Below are 18,987 nucleotides of genomic sequence, written 5' to 3' on the forward strand. Positions count from 1 at the left end.
ATACATTGTAAGGAACCTCAACCCTCTCTAAAAGCGTTTTTGAGATCAGATGCATTGTAAGGAACAGAGAAATAAGGGGGTGCAAACAGGGGTCAGAATCAATACCAGACAGATAATTAAAATGACACAGGGATAAAGGGGGATGCACCAAAAATGTACTCACACGGGTCTGTGTGGTACTGGGTGTCGCTATAAGTATCTTTAGTTTATTTCTTCTTAACATTCAGTCCCACTTCTTCTCCCTCTGTGCGTCAGGAAAAGCCACCCAGGGGGCGCATATAGTGGGAGACAGCGCCACACAAGTTGATTAAAAAAGCATTTATTAAGGATATAAGTGAGATAACAAATGACTCACATATAAAAAAAACTGCACTAGGACCACAATGCCAGCCTCCTTCTCTCCAGGGCAGTATGCTCCTGGTCACCACGTCCGGTACACAGGACTGCTCACCATTGGTGCAGGCGCCGGTTAAGGTGTCCTTGAGCAAACACACAAAACTTCTGGTCCAGGTCTCTACACACACAACGCGTTTCGGATCAATAAATCCTTTGTCAGGTGTGTCAAGGCGCTTCTGACATCAGATGCATTGTAAGGAATCCCAACCCTCTCTAATGGCGCATCTGAGATCAGATGCATTGTATATAACCCCAACCCTCTCTAATAGCGCGTCTGAGATCAGATACATTGTAACGAACCCCAACCCTCTCTAATAGTGTATTTGAGATCAGATGCATTGTAAGGAACTTCTTCTCTAATAATGCTTCTGACATCAGATCTATTGTAAGGAGCCCCAACCCTCTCTCATATCATAATTGAGATCAGATGCATTATAAGGAACCCCAACAGTCTCTAATAGCGTGTCTGAGATCAGATGCAGTGTAAAGAACCCCAACCCTCTCCAATAGCGTATTTGAGATCAGATGCATTGTAAGGGACCCCAACCCTCTTATAGCGCGTCTGAATTCAGATGCATTGTAGGGAACCCCAACCCTCTCTAGTGGCGCGTCTGAGATCAGATGCGTTGCAAGGAACCCCCAACCATCTCTAATAGTGCGTCTGAGATCAGATGCATTGTAACGAACCCGAACCCTCTCTAATAGCGTATTTGAGATCAGATACATTGTAAGGAACCCCAACCCTCTGTAATAGCGTGTCTGGGATCAGATGCATTGTAAGGAACCCCAACCCTCTCTAATAGTGTGTCTGAGATCAGATGCATTGTAAGGAACCCCATCCCTCTTTAATAGCGTGTCTGGGATCAGATGCATTGTAAGGAACCCCAACCCTCTCTAATAGCGTTTCTGACATCCGATGCAGTGTAAGGCACCCGAACCCTCTCTAATAGCGTATTTGAGATCAGATGCATTGTAAGGCACCCCAACCCTCTCTAGTAGCGTGTCTGGGATCAGATGCATTGTAAGGAACCCCAACCCTCTCTAATAGTGTGTCTGAGATCAGATGCATTGTAAGGAACCCCATCCCCCTTTAATAGCGTGTCTGGGATCAGATGCATTGTAAGGAACCACAACCCTCTCTAATAGCGCATCTTAGATCAGATGCATTGTAAGGAACCCTAACCCTCTCCAATAGCGTATTTGAGATCAGATGTATTGTAAGGAATCCCAACCCTCTCTTATGGCGCATCTGAGATCAGATGCATTGTAAGGGACCCCAACCCTCTCTAGTGGCGCAAATGAGATCAGATGCGTTGTAAGGAACCCCCAACGATCTCTAATAGTGTGTCTGAGATCAGATGCATTGTAACGAACTTGAACCCTCTCTAATAGCGTATTTGAGATCAGATGCATTGTAAGGAACCCCATCCCTCTTTTTTTTTTTTTTTTTTATCTTTTTTCCTTTATTGGAGATGCATACAGAAATTACATACAGAGGGTACAATCAATGTGATACATAACAGTCCTGGGATAATGGCTCTTAGATTGTGAGGTGGGCGTATTGTCTCAATAAAAGTCTTTTGTTGATTTTTTTGGTACGGAAAGCAGGGGGGGGAGACTGAGGGGGGGGGGGGTGATAGATGGGAACGACAGGAGAGGGGGAAGAAGGGGGGGGAGGGAGGGAGGGCAGGTTAACCCCTCTCTCTCTCCTTTCGCCTCCCTAGCGTGTAGGCTATTTGGCGTTGGGACTTAGCCGGGGGGTAGGATTCCGGAGCCAGTCCAGGGCTCCCAGGTATTATAGAATTGTGGCATTTTCTGTTTTAACATGGCTGTCAGCTTTTCCATATTCATTACTACATTTATTCTGTTGACCACAGTCCTTCTTGAGGGCGCTTTTAGTTGCTTCCAGGCCGCCGCCACCGAGCATCTTGCCGCCGTAAGTATGGCGGATGTCAGCCTGGCCGCGGGGGCTGGGAGATCCTCTATTGGTTTACCCAGCACGTATGTCAGAGGGTCCAGGGGCACCTCCAGGCCCAGGGTTTCATCCAGCAGCCCTTGAACTCTGGTCCAGAACCGCTGAATCTCAGGACATGTCCACCATATGTGAGGCATGTCACCCTTTTGTCCACATCCTCTCCAGCACAGGTCTGTTGCGCCGGGGAAGATCTGGCTCAGTCTACTCGGGGTCAGGTACCATTGAAATAGTATTTTGTATATATTTTCTTTTGTAACCGAGCAAATTGAGGTTTTAGGGGCTGCGTCCCAGATGTCCTCCCAGTCCTCGAGGTCTAGCGGTATGCCGAGATCTGTGCACCATTTTTGCATATAAGCATGAGTGGGTGTGGGAAGGGAAGTCTCCAATATGCTATAGATTGCTGTGATTAATCCTTTCCGATATTCTCTCACTCGACAGAGGGACTCAAATTTGGTCAGGGGGGGGAATTTTGAGGTCGGGGATAGAGCTCCAAGGAAATGCCTTATTTGTAGAAATGTGAATATGGGGAGGTGGGGGGCTGATAGTTTCATTTTGAGCTCCTGGAAGGACAGAGCTTCATCATCCTCTAGCAGATCCGCAACCATGCTAATGTCTAGGTCTTGAAATTGACCGATCTGAACTTGGGAGCACCCCGGAGGGAAGGCAGGGTTCCCAAGTATGGGGGTGAGTTGTGAGGGGGGTGAAGTTAGGCCGTATTTCCCTCTGTTTTTGGACCAAGTAGACCACGTGCATTTCATCGCCCCCAGTCTAAGCCTCTGGGGGAGTTTTTCCTTGCAGTCCAGGGACCAGAGCAATACTGGGAGAGGGACAGGGGCTACATGACTGGTCTCTATTTCCAGCCAGCAGGCGGAGTCCGGGGGGCAGTTCCACACTACCGCCTGTCTAAGCTGGGCTGCGTGGTAGTACCTGATCACATCAGGCACTCCCAGTCCACCTCTTGATCTTGCAGCCATGAGTACCGACCGCGGGACTCTGGGTTTTCGTTGTTTCCAAATAAAGCGTATAATTTGGGTCTGTATATTCCTAAAGTCAGCTAAAGGGATTGGAACTGGGAGGGTCTGGAAGTAGTACAGGAGTCGGGGAAGAATATTCATTTTAGCGGAGACGATTCTGCCAAACCAGGAGATCTGGTATGTATTCCAAGCTTCTAGGTCTTTCTTGATCTGGCTAAAAAGGGGAGGATAGTTAGTTTTATATAGCGAGGAATACATTCTAGTAATTTTTATTCCTAGGTATTTTATGTGTGAGGAATTCCATTTATATTTGTGGTTCGCTTGGAGGAGTTTCCATGTGGGCTCGGGGAGGGATATATTTAGTGCTTCAGATTTGTCCATATTTATTTTGTAGTCTGAAGCTAGGCTAAACTGATCGAGCAGCTTTTGTAGATTGGGAAGGGAGATATGAGGATTAGCTAAGGTCAGAATGACGTCGTCCGCGAAAAGGGATATTTTATAGTCTTTGTCGGCTATGGTTATGCCTGAGATATCTGGGTTCGCTCTGACTTGTGCCGCCAGTGGTTCTATTGAGAGTGCGAAAAGCAGTGGAGATAGGGGGCAACCCTGTCTGGTTCCGTTTCGTATGTGAATCGGGCTGGTTTGTCCTCCTGGCAGCTTTAGATACGCAGTGGGGTTCTGGTATAGTGCCCGAACCCCCTCTAGGAAAGGCCCTGAGAAGCCGAATTTGATCATCGTTCGGTCAAGGAAGGACCATTTGATACGGTCAAAGGCCTTTTCGGCGTCTAGGCTCAGAATCATGGCCTGGAGCTTATTGAGATGCACGTGGTCAATGATGTTGATAATTTTGCGGGTGTTGTCAGAGGCCTGTCTTCCTGACACAAAACCCACTTGGTCTATATGAATTTGTCGGGGGAGAATAGGGTTTAACCTGTTTGCGAGGATCTTGCTATAGAGTTTCAGATCTGTATTGAGCAGGGAGATTGGTCTGTAGTTACCGCATTGCAGCGGGTCCCTTCCTTCCTTATGAATGATAGCTAAATTGGCAGCCGAAATTGTGCCTGGGATTGGGGCTCCTTCTAGAAAGGAGTTGAACATATCTAGAAGATATGGGGAGAGAGACAATCTAAATTTTTTATAATAGGCGTTTGAAAAGCCGTCGGGGCCAGGAGTTTTGGCAATCTTAAGGGTGCTTATGGCTTGCGCCAGTTCTTCCTGGGTGATTGTAGCGTTCAGGGAATTGAGTTCCTCGTCGGTAAGAGAGGGGAGCATGCACTTCTCTAGGAATCGTGAGGCCGAATCCACCTCTGCTGGGGCTTGGTTGTGAGGGTGGAGGTTATAGAGCTCCGTGTAGTAATTTGCGAATTCTTGGGCAATTTCATTGTCTATATATGTAGTGCGGCCCTCCTTAGTACGGATTCGTGTGATTTGGGCTCTTGTTTTTATGCCTCGTAGTTTTGATGCTAGTAGTTTGTCGGCCTTATTACCTCTATCATAGAACCTCTGGTTGGTCCATTTGAGCGCTCTCTCCACTTCTTCTAGTTGGGAGTGCTTAAGCTCAGTACTTGTTTGTCAAGCGTTCTGAGTTTTTTTGGAGGGGGTCTTTTTGTGTTGTTGTTCGAGGGAAATTATTTTGTCAGTCAGCGCCTTTTGTGCTTTTAGTTTAGATTTTTTCTTATAGGATGCCAATGAGATTAGGTCGCCTCTGATCGCTGCCTTGTGGGCTTCCCACAGCGTTGACGCTGCGGGGACTGACCCTTTATTTAATGCGAAAAATGAGGTTAATTTGTGCCGAATTGTATCTACAATTTGCGGGTCGTTAAGTAGGGAGTCATTCAATTTCCAATTGTAGAAAGTGTTCTTTACAAAAGGGAGAGAGAGGGTCAAATCGACCGGGGCATGGTCCGACCATGTTATTGGCCCTATATTGGACTGGGAGGACGCCTGGAGAACATTCATGGAACCTAGTAAGTAATCGATCCGTGAGTAAGACTGATGAGGGGCCAAGAAGAACGTGTAGTCCCTCTGGCCCACGTGCTGAGCCCTCCAAATATCCGTAAGGGAAAAATTCTGCAGGATTTCCCTGAACCTTTTCGCCTTTTGCTGGTTCTGGGATGTGTTTTGGGCAGAAGGCAAGGAGGATTTGTCCTGCTCTGGCGACAGAACCATATTAAAGTCCCCGACTACCAACAGCGAGGTGAGCACTGTTTGGTCCAGGGGTTCCAAAAGGCCCTGAAGAAATTGTGCTTGGTTTTCGTTGGGTGCGTAGATATTTAATATGTAAAGGGGGTTTCCCGAGAGGGATCCTTGTAGGAGTAGGTAACGTCCCTCTGGATCTCGGGATATATTGGTGGGAACAAATGGAACGTTATTTTTAATTAGAATGGCTACTCCCCTTTTCTTTACGGGGGACGAGGTGTAGAAGGCCTGAGGGAAGGCTTGTTTAAATGTGTTATGAGGGTCATTGGAATTAAAGTGAGTCTCTTGTATACAGACTATATCGCTCTTGTTTTTTTTGAGTTCTTGTAACGCTAGCTTGCGTTTCCTGACTGAGTTGAGGCCCTTAACATTGAGGGAGATAATTTTAATTGACGACATTATGGGGGCATGTTTTTCCCAGGGTTGTGGGGCCTGGGTCCCGTATTATTCCCATGACGGGGGAGGATTTTTTTTTGTTTTGGGAGGGGTTGGTAGGCTTATTGGCTGATCTACAGTATGGAGCAGGGTGCTGTGGGGAGCGAGAGAGGGGTGGGTGGGAACCCCATCCCTCTTTAATAGTGTGTCTGGAATCAGATGCATTGTAAGGAACCCCAACCCTCTCTAATAGCGCATCTTAGATCAGATGCAGTGTAAGGAACCCTGACCCTCTCTAATAGCGTCTGAGATCAAATGCATTTTAAGGAACTCCAAACCTCTCTAATAGCGCGTCTGAGATCAGATACATTGTAAGGAACCCCCTCCCTCTCTAATAGCGCGTCTGAGATCAGATGCATTGTAAGGAACCCTAACCCTCTCTAATAGCGCGTCTGAGATCAGATACATTGTTAGTTCTGATGTATTTGGTACAATTTTCAAATGACCTGAAAATTACATTGAATACTTTAGGGATGCCCGGGGAACCCAATGGTTCCTAAGAACTCCTTTTGAAAAACACTGCTATGCACAGTGCAATCCAATACAATATATACCCCTCTGGCAAATAAGGGGTTAAAAATGTAATTGATGAATAAATGGGCACTCACAGGTCCTATCGGCACAGTCTTTAAAGATTTGGTTACCTGCACCAGAGAGCTTGCAATCTAAACAATAGGGTGCAATGGTCATAAATGGCCCATCAATTTCAGGCTTCATTTTCTTTTCCCCTTAATATTCTGATGTCAACTATCTGCTCCATACACCCCACATCTACCTCTCATGGTCTTCTTCTCTCCCTTCTGAATGACTTCAGTTATTTGTCTTCCCTCTTCTGTGTCCGTGTCAATTGTACAGAACTGAGCAAACTATCAACAAGACATCTACTGTAACCTCCTGCTGTCCGGCCTTCCTGCCTCTCACCTGTCTCCCCTACAATCTATCCTAAACGCTGCTGCCAGAATCACTCTACTCTTTCCTAAATCTATCTTGGCGTTTCCCCTGCTGAAATCGCTCTCCTGGCTTCCTATCAAATCCCGCATCTCACACTCAATTCTCCTCACTTTACACACTTTACGCTTTACACTCTTCTGCCCGTACTTACATCTCATCCCTAATTTCTCGCTATGCACCATCCCGATTCTTGCGTTCTGCTCAAGGATGTCTTCTCTCTACCCCCTTTGTATCTAAAGCCCTCTCCCGCCTTAAACCTTTCTCACTGACTGCCCCACACCTCTGGAATGCCCTTCCCCTCAATACCTGACTAGCACCCTCTCTATCCACCTTAAGACACACCTGCTTAAAGAAGCACATGAGTAGCACCGTAGATATTACTATACACCTGATACATAAAGCTTGGCCCCTTGCAGAAGCACTTACCAAAATGCCCTCCTACTGTTTCTGTACGTTCCTCCTACATACCAATTAGATTGTAAGCTCCTCGAAGCAGGGACTCCTCTTCCTAAATGTTACGTTTGTCTGAAGCACTTATTCCCATGACCTGTTATTTATATTATATTATTTGTTATTTTATATGATTACCTCGTGTATTACTGCTGTGAAGCGCTATGTACATTTATGGCGCTATATAAATAAAGACATACAATACAATACAATAATAGGAATTAGATTCTAACCTCTGACACTTTTTTAATGCTCAAAGCAAGGACATATGTTTACATGCCAATATATATTTCCTGGTAAATTATACTATATGAAAGACATCAAATATCAAACAAATCAAATACATAAAATCAAGCACTATAATGAATTCCTGTGTACTGTACTGCTGCGGCAGAGTTTATTCGAGCATTTGCCCGTTCTCTGCCGCAGCAGTAGCCTGGCGCGCGCCCGAGAGTGACGGGCGCGCGCCGAAGCAGCGGAAGAGCGCCCTCCGATCGGGGCGCTCTCCCTACCGCTGCCGGGTCCGCCGGGTCCCCCGGAACCCCCTGCCGCTGTCCCGCGATCGCGGGACACCAGGGCTCCCTCGGGGAGCCCCTGGACGCGCGTGCAGGGGGCGCACGCTCCCGATGACGCGTGACCGCGCGTCTATGACGCGCGGCACGCCGAGGGGCGGCCACTAGCAAGCCGGGAGATTTCCCGGCTTGCGGTACCGACCACACTCGGATAAAGTGTGTCGGTACTGTACTTCTATTTTTGCTTATACTTAGAAAATGTCCTGTAGATTTGATATTGTTTTCTGTGGATTTATGGGTAAGTGGTGACATCTTGTGGTTAATATGTATATTTCATGAATACATTTCAAATATCATTAACATTGCATGATGCTAAACCAGGGGGGCGCAAACTTCTCGAGCTGCGCTCCCCCTGCCCGGGAGCCGCAGCGTTTGCGCCCCCCCCCCCTCCCAATGACTCAGCGTCAAATGATGTCGCGGGTCACGTGACCCCGCCGTGTCATTTGACGCCGTGCTGACCCGCAGAGAGCAGGTAAGTGAGTTACAGAGGCCTCACACCTCCCCTGGCATTTAATTTAAATGCTGTGGGGAAGAGCGCAGGGCCTCTGTAACCGCCCGAGCCTCCCCTACAAATTCTCCGGCCCCCCTGGAAGGCGCACCACCCAGTTGCGCACCACTGTGCTAAACCACTTTTTTTTTTTTTTTAACCTTTTTTCGGTTAAGAAACCCTATGTGAAATTCAGAAGAACCCCAACCCTCTTTAATGGCGCGTCTGAGATCAGATGCATTGTAAGGAACCCCAACCCTCTCTAATAGCGCGTCTGAGATCAGATGCATTGTAAGGAACCCCAACCTTCTCTAATAGCACGCCTGAGATCAGATGCATTGTAAGGAACCCTGTAACAGGGATTTATCCTTGTTAAAGAAACTTGCCTCTAATCCAGCAGTGTGCTGGTTAATTGCATACCAGCAATTAACCAACTCCACCTGGCTGATTAGAGCTCTCTCAGAAATAGCCTGTTCTGAGACAGGACAGAGGATTCCTTAGTCTCACAATTAGGGCTGACCCAGGAAGGACAGATGTCTTGAGCTGCAAAGAGACTGCAGGCTGACAGCAAGGGGACAAGATTTCTAAACCTGGATCCTAATATTTCTATAGCACACAAGGGTGCGGACCCAGCAGAGCAGAGAGGCCTTCCCCTACAGCTACAGAAACAGATAAGACATTCTTATGGGATGGTTGTATATCTGTATATATGTATATATACTTATGCGGCCAAGCTTAATCTAAAGCTTGACCGCATTTTCCCCTGGTTTTTCAATTTTCGCGCCGGAATTGGCCACGCGCCAGCCGCATCTTGCGGCCGCACCGGGGCCCGTTTCTCCATTCAGCGCTAATGCGCTGAACAATGGAAGCACCTGCGACGCCAAAAAAAAAAAAAAAGCTCGTGTCTGAACGGGGAGCGTTTAAATTACGCGGAGGCAGCCGCATTAGATTTATGCTGGCCGCCACTGTATTTGGGCTGGTAATTAGCTTAGCTAACCACCCAGTTAGTGAGGGCTAGACTACATGTGTAGATATTCTCCAAAGTGGAGTAGGTTTCCTTTTGCTTAATTTGAATGTTTTGCTGTGTTAAAGGGACAGGCTCAATAAAGCCTAATTTTAGTTTCACTTTAAACGGTCTCCATTGCGTACCTCTGCACACGTCTCTTACAAACCCCAAACCTCTCTAATAGCACATCTGAGGCTGTGTTTATAGAGCCGGTGACGCAATGTTGTGGCAAAACAAATGTATTGCCGCCGTCTCGTGCGCTTATAGTAGAAGTGGCAGAATGGCTTGGTCGCGATTGCTGGAAGCCAAGTCAATTTGATTTTTCCAGCAACCGCAGCGTGACGTCGCTGTTCCATCGATGTCTCCGGCGACAGTATTTAAGCACAACCTGAGATCAAATGCATTGTAAAAACCCCAACCCCTTCTAATAGCGCGTCTGAGATCAGATGCATTGTAAGGAACCCCAACCAGCTCTAATAGCGTGTCTGAGATCAGATGCATTGTAAGGAACCCCAATCCTTTCTAATAGCATGTCTGAGATCAGATACATTTTAAGGAACCCCAACCCTCTCTAATAGCGCGTCTGACAGAGGCATTGTAAGGAACCCCGACCCTCTCTAATAGAGCATCTGAAATCAGATGCATTGTAAGGAATTAACCTCTGTTGAAAAACACTGTCCTAAACTAATGGTAGGCAACATGCACGTGGTTGGGGCCACAGGTGAAGCCCCCAGGGGCCGCATTCAGCCTCCAGGCCACCTGTTGTTCACCAATGAGCTAATCCAATGTGTTCTTTTAAGTCTATGGCCCAGATTCACAAAAGAGTGCTATGGGAATGAAGGGGTGCTAAAGACTAGCACCCCTTAGTGAATCTGGGCCTTAAAGACTACATTTTTAAACATTTTCTTATTACAGTCTAGATGTGGCTCAACTGTAATTCTCATCACTCTTGCAATGCATCAATTTAAATAACAAAGAGATTTGGTTCTTTCTTTGCTGGACATACACTACAATGCAGGATCCTTTGGCACTGAGGGGTAACGCTGGGCCAGGTTTAGAATAAATTGGGTATCTGAGTGCTGAACAAATAATTAGCGGAGCTGATTCCATGTCTGTATGTGTGCTGTAATATTGGGACAATTGCACACTATGGGACCTATGCACTAAACTGTGATAAACAGTGCGTTGTCGAACGACTTTTGAGGGCAAAAATGGTATTCACTAAGAATGAACACCATTTTTTTACCCGTTATGGGGTGCCGGTATCCCTTGTGCTTTTAAATCTCCCACGTCACGTGACCGGGGGATTTAAATCCTGCAGTGGGATACCGGCACCCCATAACGGGGCTTAGATCTCGGGAAGTAGGGGGTCGCCGAGGCTGAAACCAATGTGCCCCGGACCAGAATCCAGATCCGGATCTTCAAATCCAGATGTTGGGCCACACCAGAAGTAGGTTGCGACTTCTGGGAATGGCTAAGCAGTCAGGCCCTTTCCTCTGGTGAAAAAATAAGGGACGCTAAAGTGAATTAACTAACAGTAATAAAAAGTGATTATTAAATTATAATCTGTGAACCACTGAGGAAGCCTGCATACAGGTGAAACGCGTAGGGTGAAGATCCTGAACCACTGAGCTCAAGTCCTAAATCAGATACACATTCTCTGTTTTGGCGCCAAACTTTGAATCCTTACGGGACATCACCTGTGAACATAGAGCTGGAGGAAGAGTAACCCGGATTGACGGAGGCTGACTGGGACACGAGGAACAGCGGTTCCCGCTGCACTGCATTGCAGCATTACCAGAGTGAAGAACCCAGAGGAGGAACGTCCTCTATTCATATGCACAGGTATCCTTGGCTTCCCACAGCAGTGTTTGTTCCCTAGAGCAAGCATAATCACGCAAGCCACGTGTGCGTGGACCAGGACGGATGATCACGAAGGCAGATCGGGGAGGAGAGAACCGGTGCACTAGGTTCCAGCTGCAACGCGGATATCGTGGTGAGAGAATCACCTTTACCGGCATAGCAGAGGTACCCTCCATTTTCCATCATTAGAACCTACACCATAAATCTAACCTACGTTAGACCGGACAAGCCATGAAGTACCCACTCCAGACAGGCAACGGCAGTGTTACATTAAGTAAACCTATACGCTAGGATAACACACTGTATGGAAGCCAAGGTAAATACAAGGACATCTTTGTGCTAAGAGGACATTTCCATATGCTAGAATATCCAGTGAGCTACGTGCATATATATCTTCCTATGTATTAGGGTGTTGTAGTATTTTTTACGGTATCACTTTTAAAATGGATTTGGGCATATACCTACCTGTTGAAAGTTCAAAGTGACACAACTTTGTGTAGTTATACTCCAACTAGGAGGAACCCAAGTCTAATCAGAGAGATAGAGGACACTCTGTTTCCCTTTAGTTTCCGGAATTGTGATAAAGCGCTTTATTCGATCAACTATTGAAGTTATTCAGGGACCCCCTGTTGGAGTCGTAAGATCATATCTGCTTATCTACACAACATTAACCTCTTGACACTATGGATTAAGGATATATGGACATATATTAAGTCGGATGTATATCAGATCATAATATTACTATATATTATTCAGTTCATGTAAGGTTCAGGTATCTCAAGTACTATTCTATATATTGGTATTGTGATTGAATATTTTAATAAATGTGTATTTCATACTTTATATACAAGTTTTGAATGCTCCATCCTTGGGCACCTTGGCACAGTAGGCTCTGCATTCGTTAGAGAGAATTGGGTAGAGTTTTTTTCCTATAGGACCCTTCCTCTGCCAGGATAAATCTGGTAGGCCCTATGTCCCCTCTCACAAACGACATGCCGTCCTGTGCAGTACAAGGGTCAGCACAACCACTCCCAGAGTCACAGGAGACACAGAATCACAAGGAGACAAACAAGAGGACAACACGCACGGCCGCGCACACACACACCTCTCTTTCTCCCCTGCTTGGCCAAACCCCCCAGGCTTCTGACACCACTTCTCGATTGGCTGCTGCTGAGTAATGCAGCCAATCAGGATGGAGGCAACAGCTAAGCCCCCTAGCAACATCCCTGATTTCTCCCTGCTCTGGAAGGTCGGTGAAGTCCTGCGGCAGCCTTTTGATAATCTCATGGTACACCTGGTTGCCACGGAACCCCGGTTGGGAAACACTGGTCTAACACTTGCAGCCTTGGGATCTGCTGCCAAAAGATATATTTGTAAGTGGTAATTATTGTTCTATGATTTTGCTTAAATAGAACAAAGTGGAAATTTTCAGAAACATCATTCAAAGTTTTACACCTGGGAAACAACACGTTTTGAGATTGACTCCAGACTTTATGAATGATCAGACAACAATCACTATTTATCAACCATTTTAAAGTCATAAAACTGAATGTCACAGGTGAAGGTACAGTATCTGAGTTATCCCTGGGTGTCATATATGAAATATAACCTGCCCCCCCTCCAAAAAAAAATACTGGTGTAAAAGTTGTACTATTTTTGTGCCACCAGGAAAACACAAATTCCAGTAGTACAAATTACAGGGTTAACATTGGGAGAGAGTGAAACAATTCCTTTTAAGAGTTCTCCTCAGTGCTACCCGCACCTCCCTATTACGCAGAGTGTATACTAGAGGATTTAGAAGTGGAATCACCACAGCATAGAACACAGACACAACCTTATCCATTGCAAAATAGGAAGTTGTAGATGGACGGATGTACATGAAGATAATCGTCCCATAGAAAGTCAAGACTACAGCCAGGTGAGAGGCACACGTGGAGAAGGCTTTTCTCCTCCCATTACAAGAGGGAAGTCTGCAGATTGTTCTTAATATGTAGGAATATGAGGCCATAGTCAGTAGGAAAGAGTCAAATATGATGATCCAGGCCATGGCATACAAGACCAAATCTGTCAACAATGTTTCAGTGCAGGACATTTGTAGCAAGGGGATAAAATCACAAAAGAAATGGTTAATGGTTGTTGGACCACAGAACATGAGTCTGGCACTTGGAATGATCAAGAAGCAGCTGCTTAAAAAACCACCAAACCATGACCATATGGCCAACTGGTTGCATAGTCTGTTTGTCATGATAGAGGTGTAGCGTAATGGGAGACATATGGCCAAGAACCGGTCATATGCCATAACTGCCAAGAAGAAGAGCTCAGTGAGTCCCAAAGCAAAGAAGAAATAAATCTGAATAATGCAGCCATGATAGGATATCGTCTTGTTGTTCACCATAAAATCCACCAGCATTTTGGGGACAGTAACGCTGATGTACCAGATCTCTAGGAAGGAGAAGTGGCTCAGAAAGATGTACATAGGGGTTCTCCTGAGATTGGGATCCAGCCTCACAATAGAGATGATGAACACATTGGTGGCAATGGTCAGGAAGTAGAAGGCTAAGAAAATCATGAAGAACAGGAACTGAAACCTCATACTACCGGGAAATCCCAGGAGAATAAACTCGGCCTCTCCACTTCGGTTTGCCATAGTCATCTCTTCATGTTGATTTTGACCTTTAGGGATGAAGACATAATTTAAATCTGTGAGCATGTTCAGCATATGCGTATTTATTGTTTTGCAGTAGTGAAAGATACAGGCCCATAATTATGGTGCTTTTCCATAAGACACCTTTCAGCGCCAGGAGACCATTACAGCATGTGAATGGGCCATATGGAGTCTTTTCCGCCATAGCACAGCTTGGTAACATCATCTTGAGATGGGCAGCTTGAAATCACTATACCTTCCAGCACAGGAGGCGCCAGTAAGGTATTGCATTTGTGATACTATTTAATGGACCAGCACAAGAAAGCGGCCATACTACTGTAATACAATAATTCAGTGCTCACTCAACATGGTTTACAATCTGCCCTAGGGACAACTCTGACCTCATGAATTGTAAATGCTGCTGTTTTAACAGTTTCAAACATAGATACATATAAAATGACAGCAGATAAGGATTTAGTCAGTACAGTATATGCCATTTTAAACCTGCTGTTTTTGATTTCTATCATTTTCATCTAGCATTAGTTTCCTTTTTTTTTTATTTTTAAGAATACTGTGTATATAATTATAATTTGATAATCAGTTATTTTTCTCTTGGAAGTAATACTGTATCTACTTTTTTAGATAGTGTGAGGCTAATTCCCATGCTTGATAATTTGATGTATACACCCTTTTTTTCATATCTTGTTAAATGTTTCAGTACTGCTGCCTCCCCCCCCCGGCACCCAATTGCTTTGTAGTTTGTTGCAAACCCCCTAACACAGTGACAAGCTGCTAAATGAGATGTAAATGACAGATATAAAAATTACACAATTGCATTGACACAATTTATACCCATTTATTAATGCCTCCTAGCTGCAAACCTACTTAGTACTGGTATAAACCTTTAAAAAAAAAAAAAAAGTTTACAGGCATTTAAAAAAAAAAAAAGTTAATAAAAAATCAACTTGAATTTTTTTTTTTTTTCGAAGATTGACTTGAACGTCAAAATGAACTCCGAAATTCAGTGTTCGGGTTTTGAACCTGCGAACGCGCCCCTCATTAACTGGAAGCAATGGGATGCAGCAGGTAGACATTGGTAAAGGGAGGATGCACAGTTTTGTCTGATTCAGAAGTACATTTGCCCCCTAATAGACAAGGGACTTGCCTATTACTAGAGAGACAGTTTTCTTTAAAATAAATAGATTTAATGGTTACATATCAAAGTCTTACAGCTACAAATATCTGGCATTGCCAGCACCGTTGTTATTAAAGGAAAGAAATACCAAGAATAACCATTTGAGACAGGAAACTGTAGGTAATCCACCCTTTTGTCATCTTAAGGTGTTTTTTTTTTTTCCATTCTCTGGTTGTAGGCAAAGAAGGGTGGGGAGCCATGTTGCTCCTTTCTTCCATGTAGTAACAAAGGAGGGAGATGGAGTAGATGGAATGATACCTCTTATTGGACCAACATGTAGTTGGTATGTTACAAGCTATAGATTCCCTCCTTTGTTACTACTGGTGCACCGACGAGTATTCTAAAACTTGCCTTGGAAAATCTGGGGAATGGCACCAACAAGACACAGGTACATGCTGGGTACATGCTGGGTACATGCTGCAACATTTCAGTGACATTTCTGCTGACAGACTAATGGCCCATCGGATTAACACAGTAGGGGTGCCTGGCACTCCCATTCAAACTGAATGCCATTAGTCTGTCAGCAGAAATGTCACTGAAATGTTGCAGCATGTACCCAGCATGTACCCAGCATGTACCTGGGTCTTGTTGGTGCCATTCCCCAGATTTTCCAAGGCAAGTTTTAGAATACTTGTCGGCGCACCTGTACATGGAAGAAAGGACCAACATGGCTTCCCATCCTTCTAAAGTTTAGAACCTCTCCGGGTCCTTCATCTGGGTAACCCTGACCCTGAAAGGTTCAAAAGCTTGCAACTCCAATAAAATACCTCCTACTCCCTCTGCCTGCTTTGTTACTTCTCTGGTTATTAATTCATGACCCTCAAAATGGGCTGGTGGTTTTGTTTATGCACCTCGACAGAGGACCTCATCAAAATAATTGCTATGTACGTATGTACAGGTATATAGAAAGACAAATATAGAAAACAGATACTGTAATAGAGAGACAAGTAAAAGAATATGTGCACGAAGTGGATAGACTTAAAATGCAAAAATGCAAGTAGTGTTCTGCACTCCTTTTTAAAGGAGAAAAGAGGTAAAAATCTTGTTTACAACAAAAACAAAAGAACAAAGGGAACGGTGCAATGTGACTAAAGGGGAACCCACCAACTCATCATTCACAGTAAGTAGAGAATAATAGGTCTATGCACTCCAAAATAAGGAACTTAAAGGGGACCCAGTAAATTATTGCACAAAGACATGCTGGACAGATACCTTACATGGTGACTGTAACTCCCACTGCGGCCTCAGTGATCTTGGCTTCATCTAAAGAAAAGAGTCATGTGGAAGATGCAGATACTCACAAAATGACACAGATCTACTGCATGCTGTTAACGTGGGATGATTTCTTATACGTTCTTCCAAAGTCCCAATCCCAATGCGATCCCTCCAGAGACATGATGACAAAATATACTGTAGGAAGAAACATTTAATGGCCACAAGGGAACAAGCTAGTAATACTGTATCTCTCATATATCCTTCATCCTACTCACTGCTGGAGGGAACAGCAATATAATAGTAAGCACTCTGTATATCTATGAGAGAGAGGGAGACTTTTAATTAAGTAGTGTCTCCAGTTGAATGTGTATATATATATCCCCTCAAACCTCCCTCCAAATAAATTAGGGAGACATGCCTGTGCTGAAATAGGAGCACACCTGAGGTACCCGGCTGGGACATATGCTAATAGTTATCCAAAGTATATTTAAATGAGTCCCATCCCACACTTCTTAAAAGAATTTCCATACCAACTATATAGAGTCCAGACCCAACAGAACTAGAACCCACAACGCCGACTTTTCTAGGCCACAGCTCTAGCAGTGTGAGCTAAACCAGTTGATAAGTAGTATTTCTGTCACATCAAGCTTTTGAGTATTTTTCTTTAGCTAAATCTGTAGCAAATATTTCTTCTATGTAAATAACCCCCACTCTACTGTGCAGTATGTACACTTAGCTTCATAAACTATAAGGGGAAATAGTGCAGTGAACAACGCAGGATAAGAGGCGTTATAGAAAACTTGAATATATTGGGTGAAACTTAAATCGGACAAATTGCAGCCTAAACATTGGCCTACTGGTGATATAAAATTATAGAATGTAATTGTAGCAACCATGTTAGTACAGTTAATACAGTGCCAAATAAACGAGTGCTCCAATATTAGATAATGCCTTTTTATTTGGGAAAACCATTTATATTTTAGCACAAGATTTCGAGTTCTCTCTTCAATGTCCATACTGTCAGGGAAGGTCTTGTGGAAAATGAAAAGCAAACCGCTTATTCTATTTTAAATCATCATCAGAGGCAAAGAAAAGTGCTAATAAAGAATATACCTCAAAAGAGTTCACTGGGGACCAACGGTATCATAATATAACTTCACTTGTATTATTTCATTCACATACATAGTTAAAAAGATAAACAAATAATCAGAATCTTGTTAAAGTTCACAACAGATGTTCGGCAAGCATTAAAAGTAAATGTTCAGATCATAACACCTTGATTTCTGGTCACATGGTCCTTTATATACTGAATTTTTCTCAAAATTCGTATGTAAAATTCTGATAAAAATTGGGAAATTGCAAATATTTTGAGCACTGAAAATTTGGAAAAAAACATGAACATTTGGAAGGAATTATTTTACATTTTTTTTTATAAAAAGCAAAATTGAAAATACATTATTTGCAGATCTCGAACCAGAACAGCAAATAAGATAAAAGAAAACGAAAGGCTTTTTCTTTTCAATATGAGTCATGGTAAAAAAAAACAAAAAAAAAACCAACAACAACCCATAATTAATATATATATATATATATTACGTTTTTTAGCTTTACACGTAGCAGCCAAAGTATATGAAGCTGCTGTTTAGATTGCCAAAATCCTGCAATCTTTATGTAAAGATGAAGTTACTTTAAGGATCCTTAACCAACATAACCAATGCAACAACCCTACAGAATTGAAATCTGGGGGTCTATCGATTTGTTAATTCTTTGGGGGTCAGGAAATTATTTTTGCTTTCGAACCAAATGAGTCTTGTACTGTATAAGTTTTTATGGATAAGCATAAAATGGCAAAGTACTGTAGTCTGGATTCAGCGGCGTCTGAAGTCTAAGGCTAAGGTCCCGTTGCACGCGTCCGCACGGCTGGCTTGCTTGCCGGCGGCGCGTGCAACTCGCTGTACCGCGATCTGCGGTCTACAGGCTACTTTTCTCGGAGCGGGGGGGCGTGGCCAAACGGGTCGGGGGGGGGGCGCGGCCATGACGTGAGGGGGCGCGGCCATGACGTGAGGGGCCGGAGCGGGAGGTGGGCGGGAGTGGGAGGATTGACAGGGAGGGGGGGGCGTGGCTTGAGCGGAGGGACCCGCTACTCTTCCCCCCCCTCCCTCCACGGGCTGCCACGGGCTGCAGGTAAGTAAAAAAAACACACACGCAGGCACTCATACATACATACACACACACACACACACACACAGGCAGGCACTCATACATACATACATACACACACACACACACACACAGGCAGGCACTCACGCACTCATACATACACACACACACAGACAGAGACAGGCACGCACGCACTCATACACACACACAGACAGAGACAGGCACGCACACAGACAGGCACACACATACACACACACAGGCAGGCACGCACGCACTCAGACACACACACAGAGAGGCACTCACGCTGCTTTCACTCCACACTCCTCCCCGCTCCCCGAAGCCTCTCCTCCTCCCGCAGCCTCCCCTCCCCATTGGCTCACAGCCACACCACGTGACGCGTCGAAGCTAGGAAACACCATTCTGTGGTGTCTCCTAGCGGCTGACGCGCCACAGCGTGTAGTCAGC

General features: G+C 44.8%; 1 protein-coding gene and 1 long non-coding RNA gene across 2 annotated transcripts in view; one reads left to right on the forward strand and one right to left on the reverse strand.

Moving 5' to 3' along the window:
• LOC142464528 (uncharacterized) overlaps window positions 1-18,987 on the forward strand; it is a 195,991-nt gene that overhangs the window by 162,297 nt on the left and 14,707 nt on the right. The window lies entirely within an intron of this gene.
• On the reverse strand, window positions 13,011-13,961 carry LOC142465203 (olfactory receptor 6F1-like). Its single transcript, XM_075569205.1, has one exon. It carries the CDS (start codon window positions 13,959-13,961, stop codon window positions 13,011-13,013), a length of 951 nt encoding a protein of 316 aa, XP_075425320.1.

Source organism: Ascaphus truei, chromosome 13 (assembly GCF_040206685.1).
Source record: "Ascaphus truei isolate aAscTru1 chromosome 13, aAscTru1.hap1, whole genome shotgun sequence".
Taxonomy (NCBI): Eukaryota; Metazoa; Chordata; class Amphibia; order Anura; family Ascaphidae; genus Ascaphus; species Ascaphus truei.

Coding starts and splice junctions, on each gene's coding strand:
- LOC142465203 (XM_075569205.1), bottom strand. CDS start 13,961: ATGACTATGGCAAACCGAAGTGGAGAGGCCGAGTTTATTCTCCTGGGA.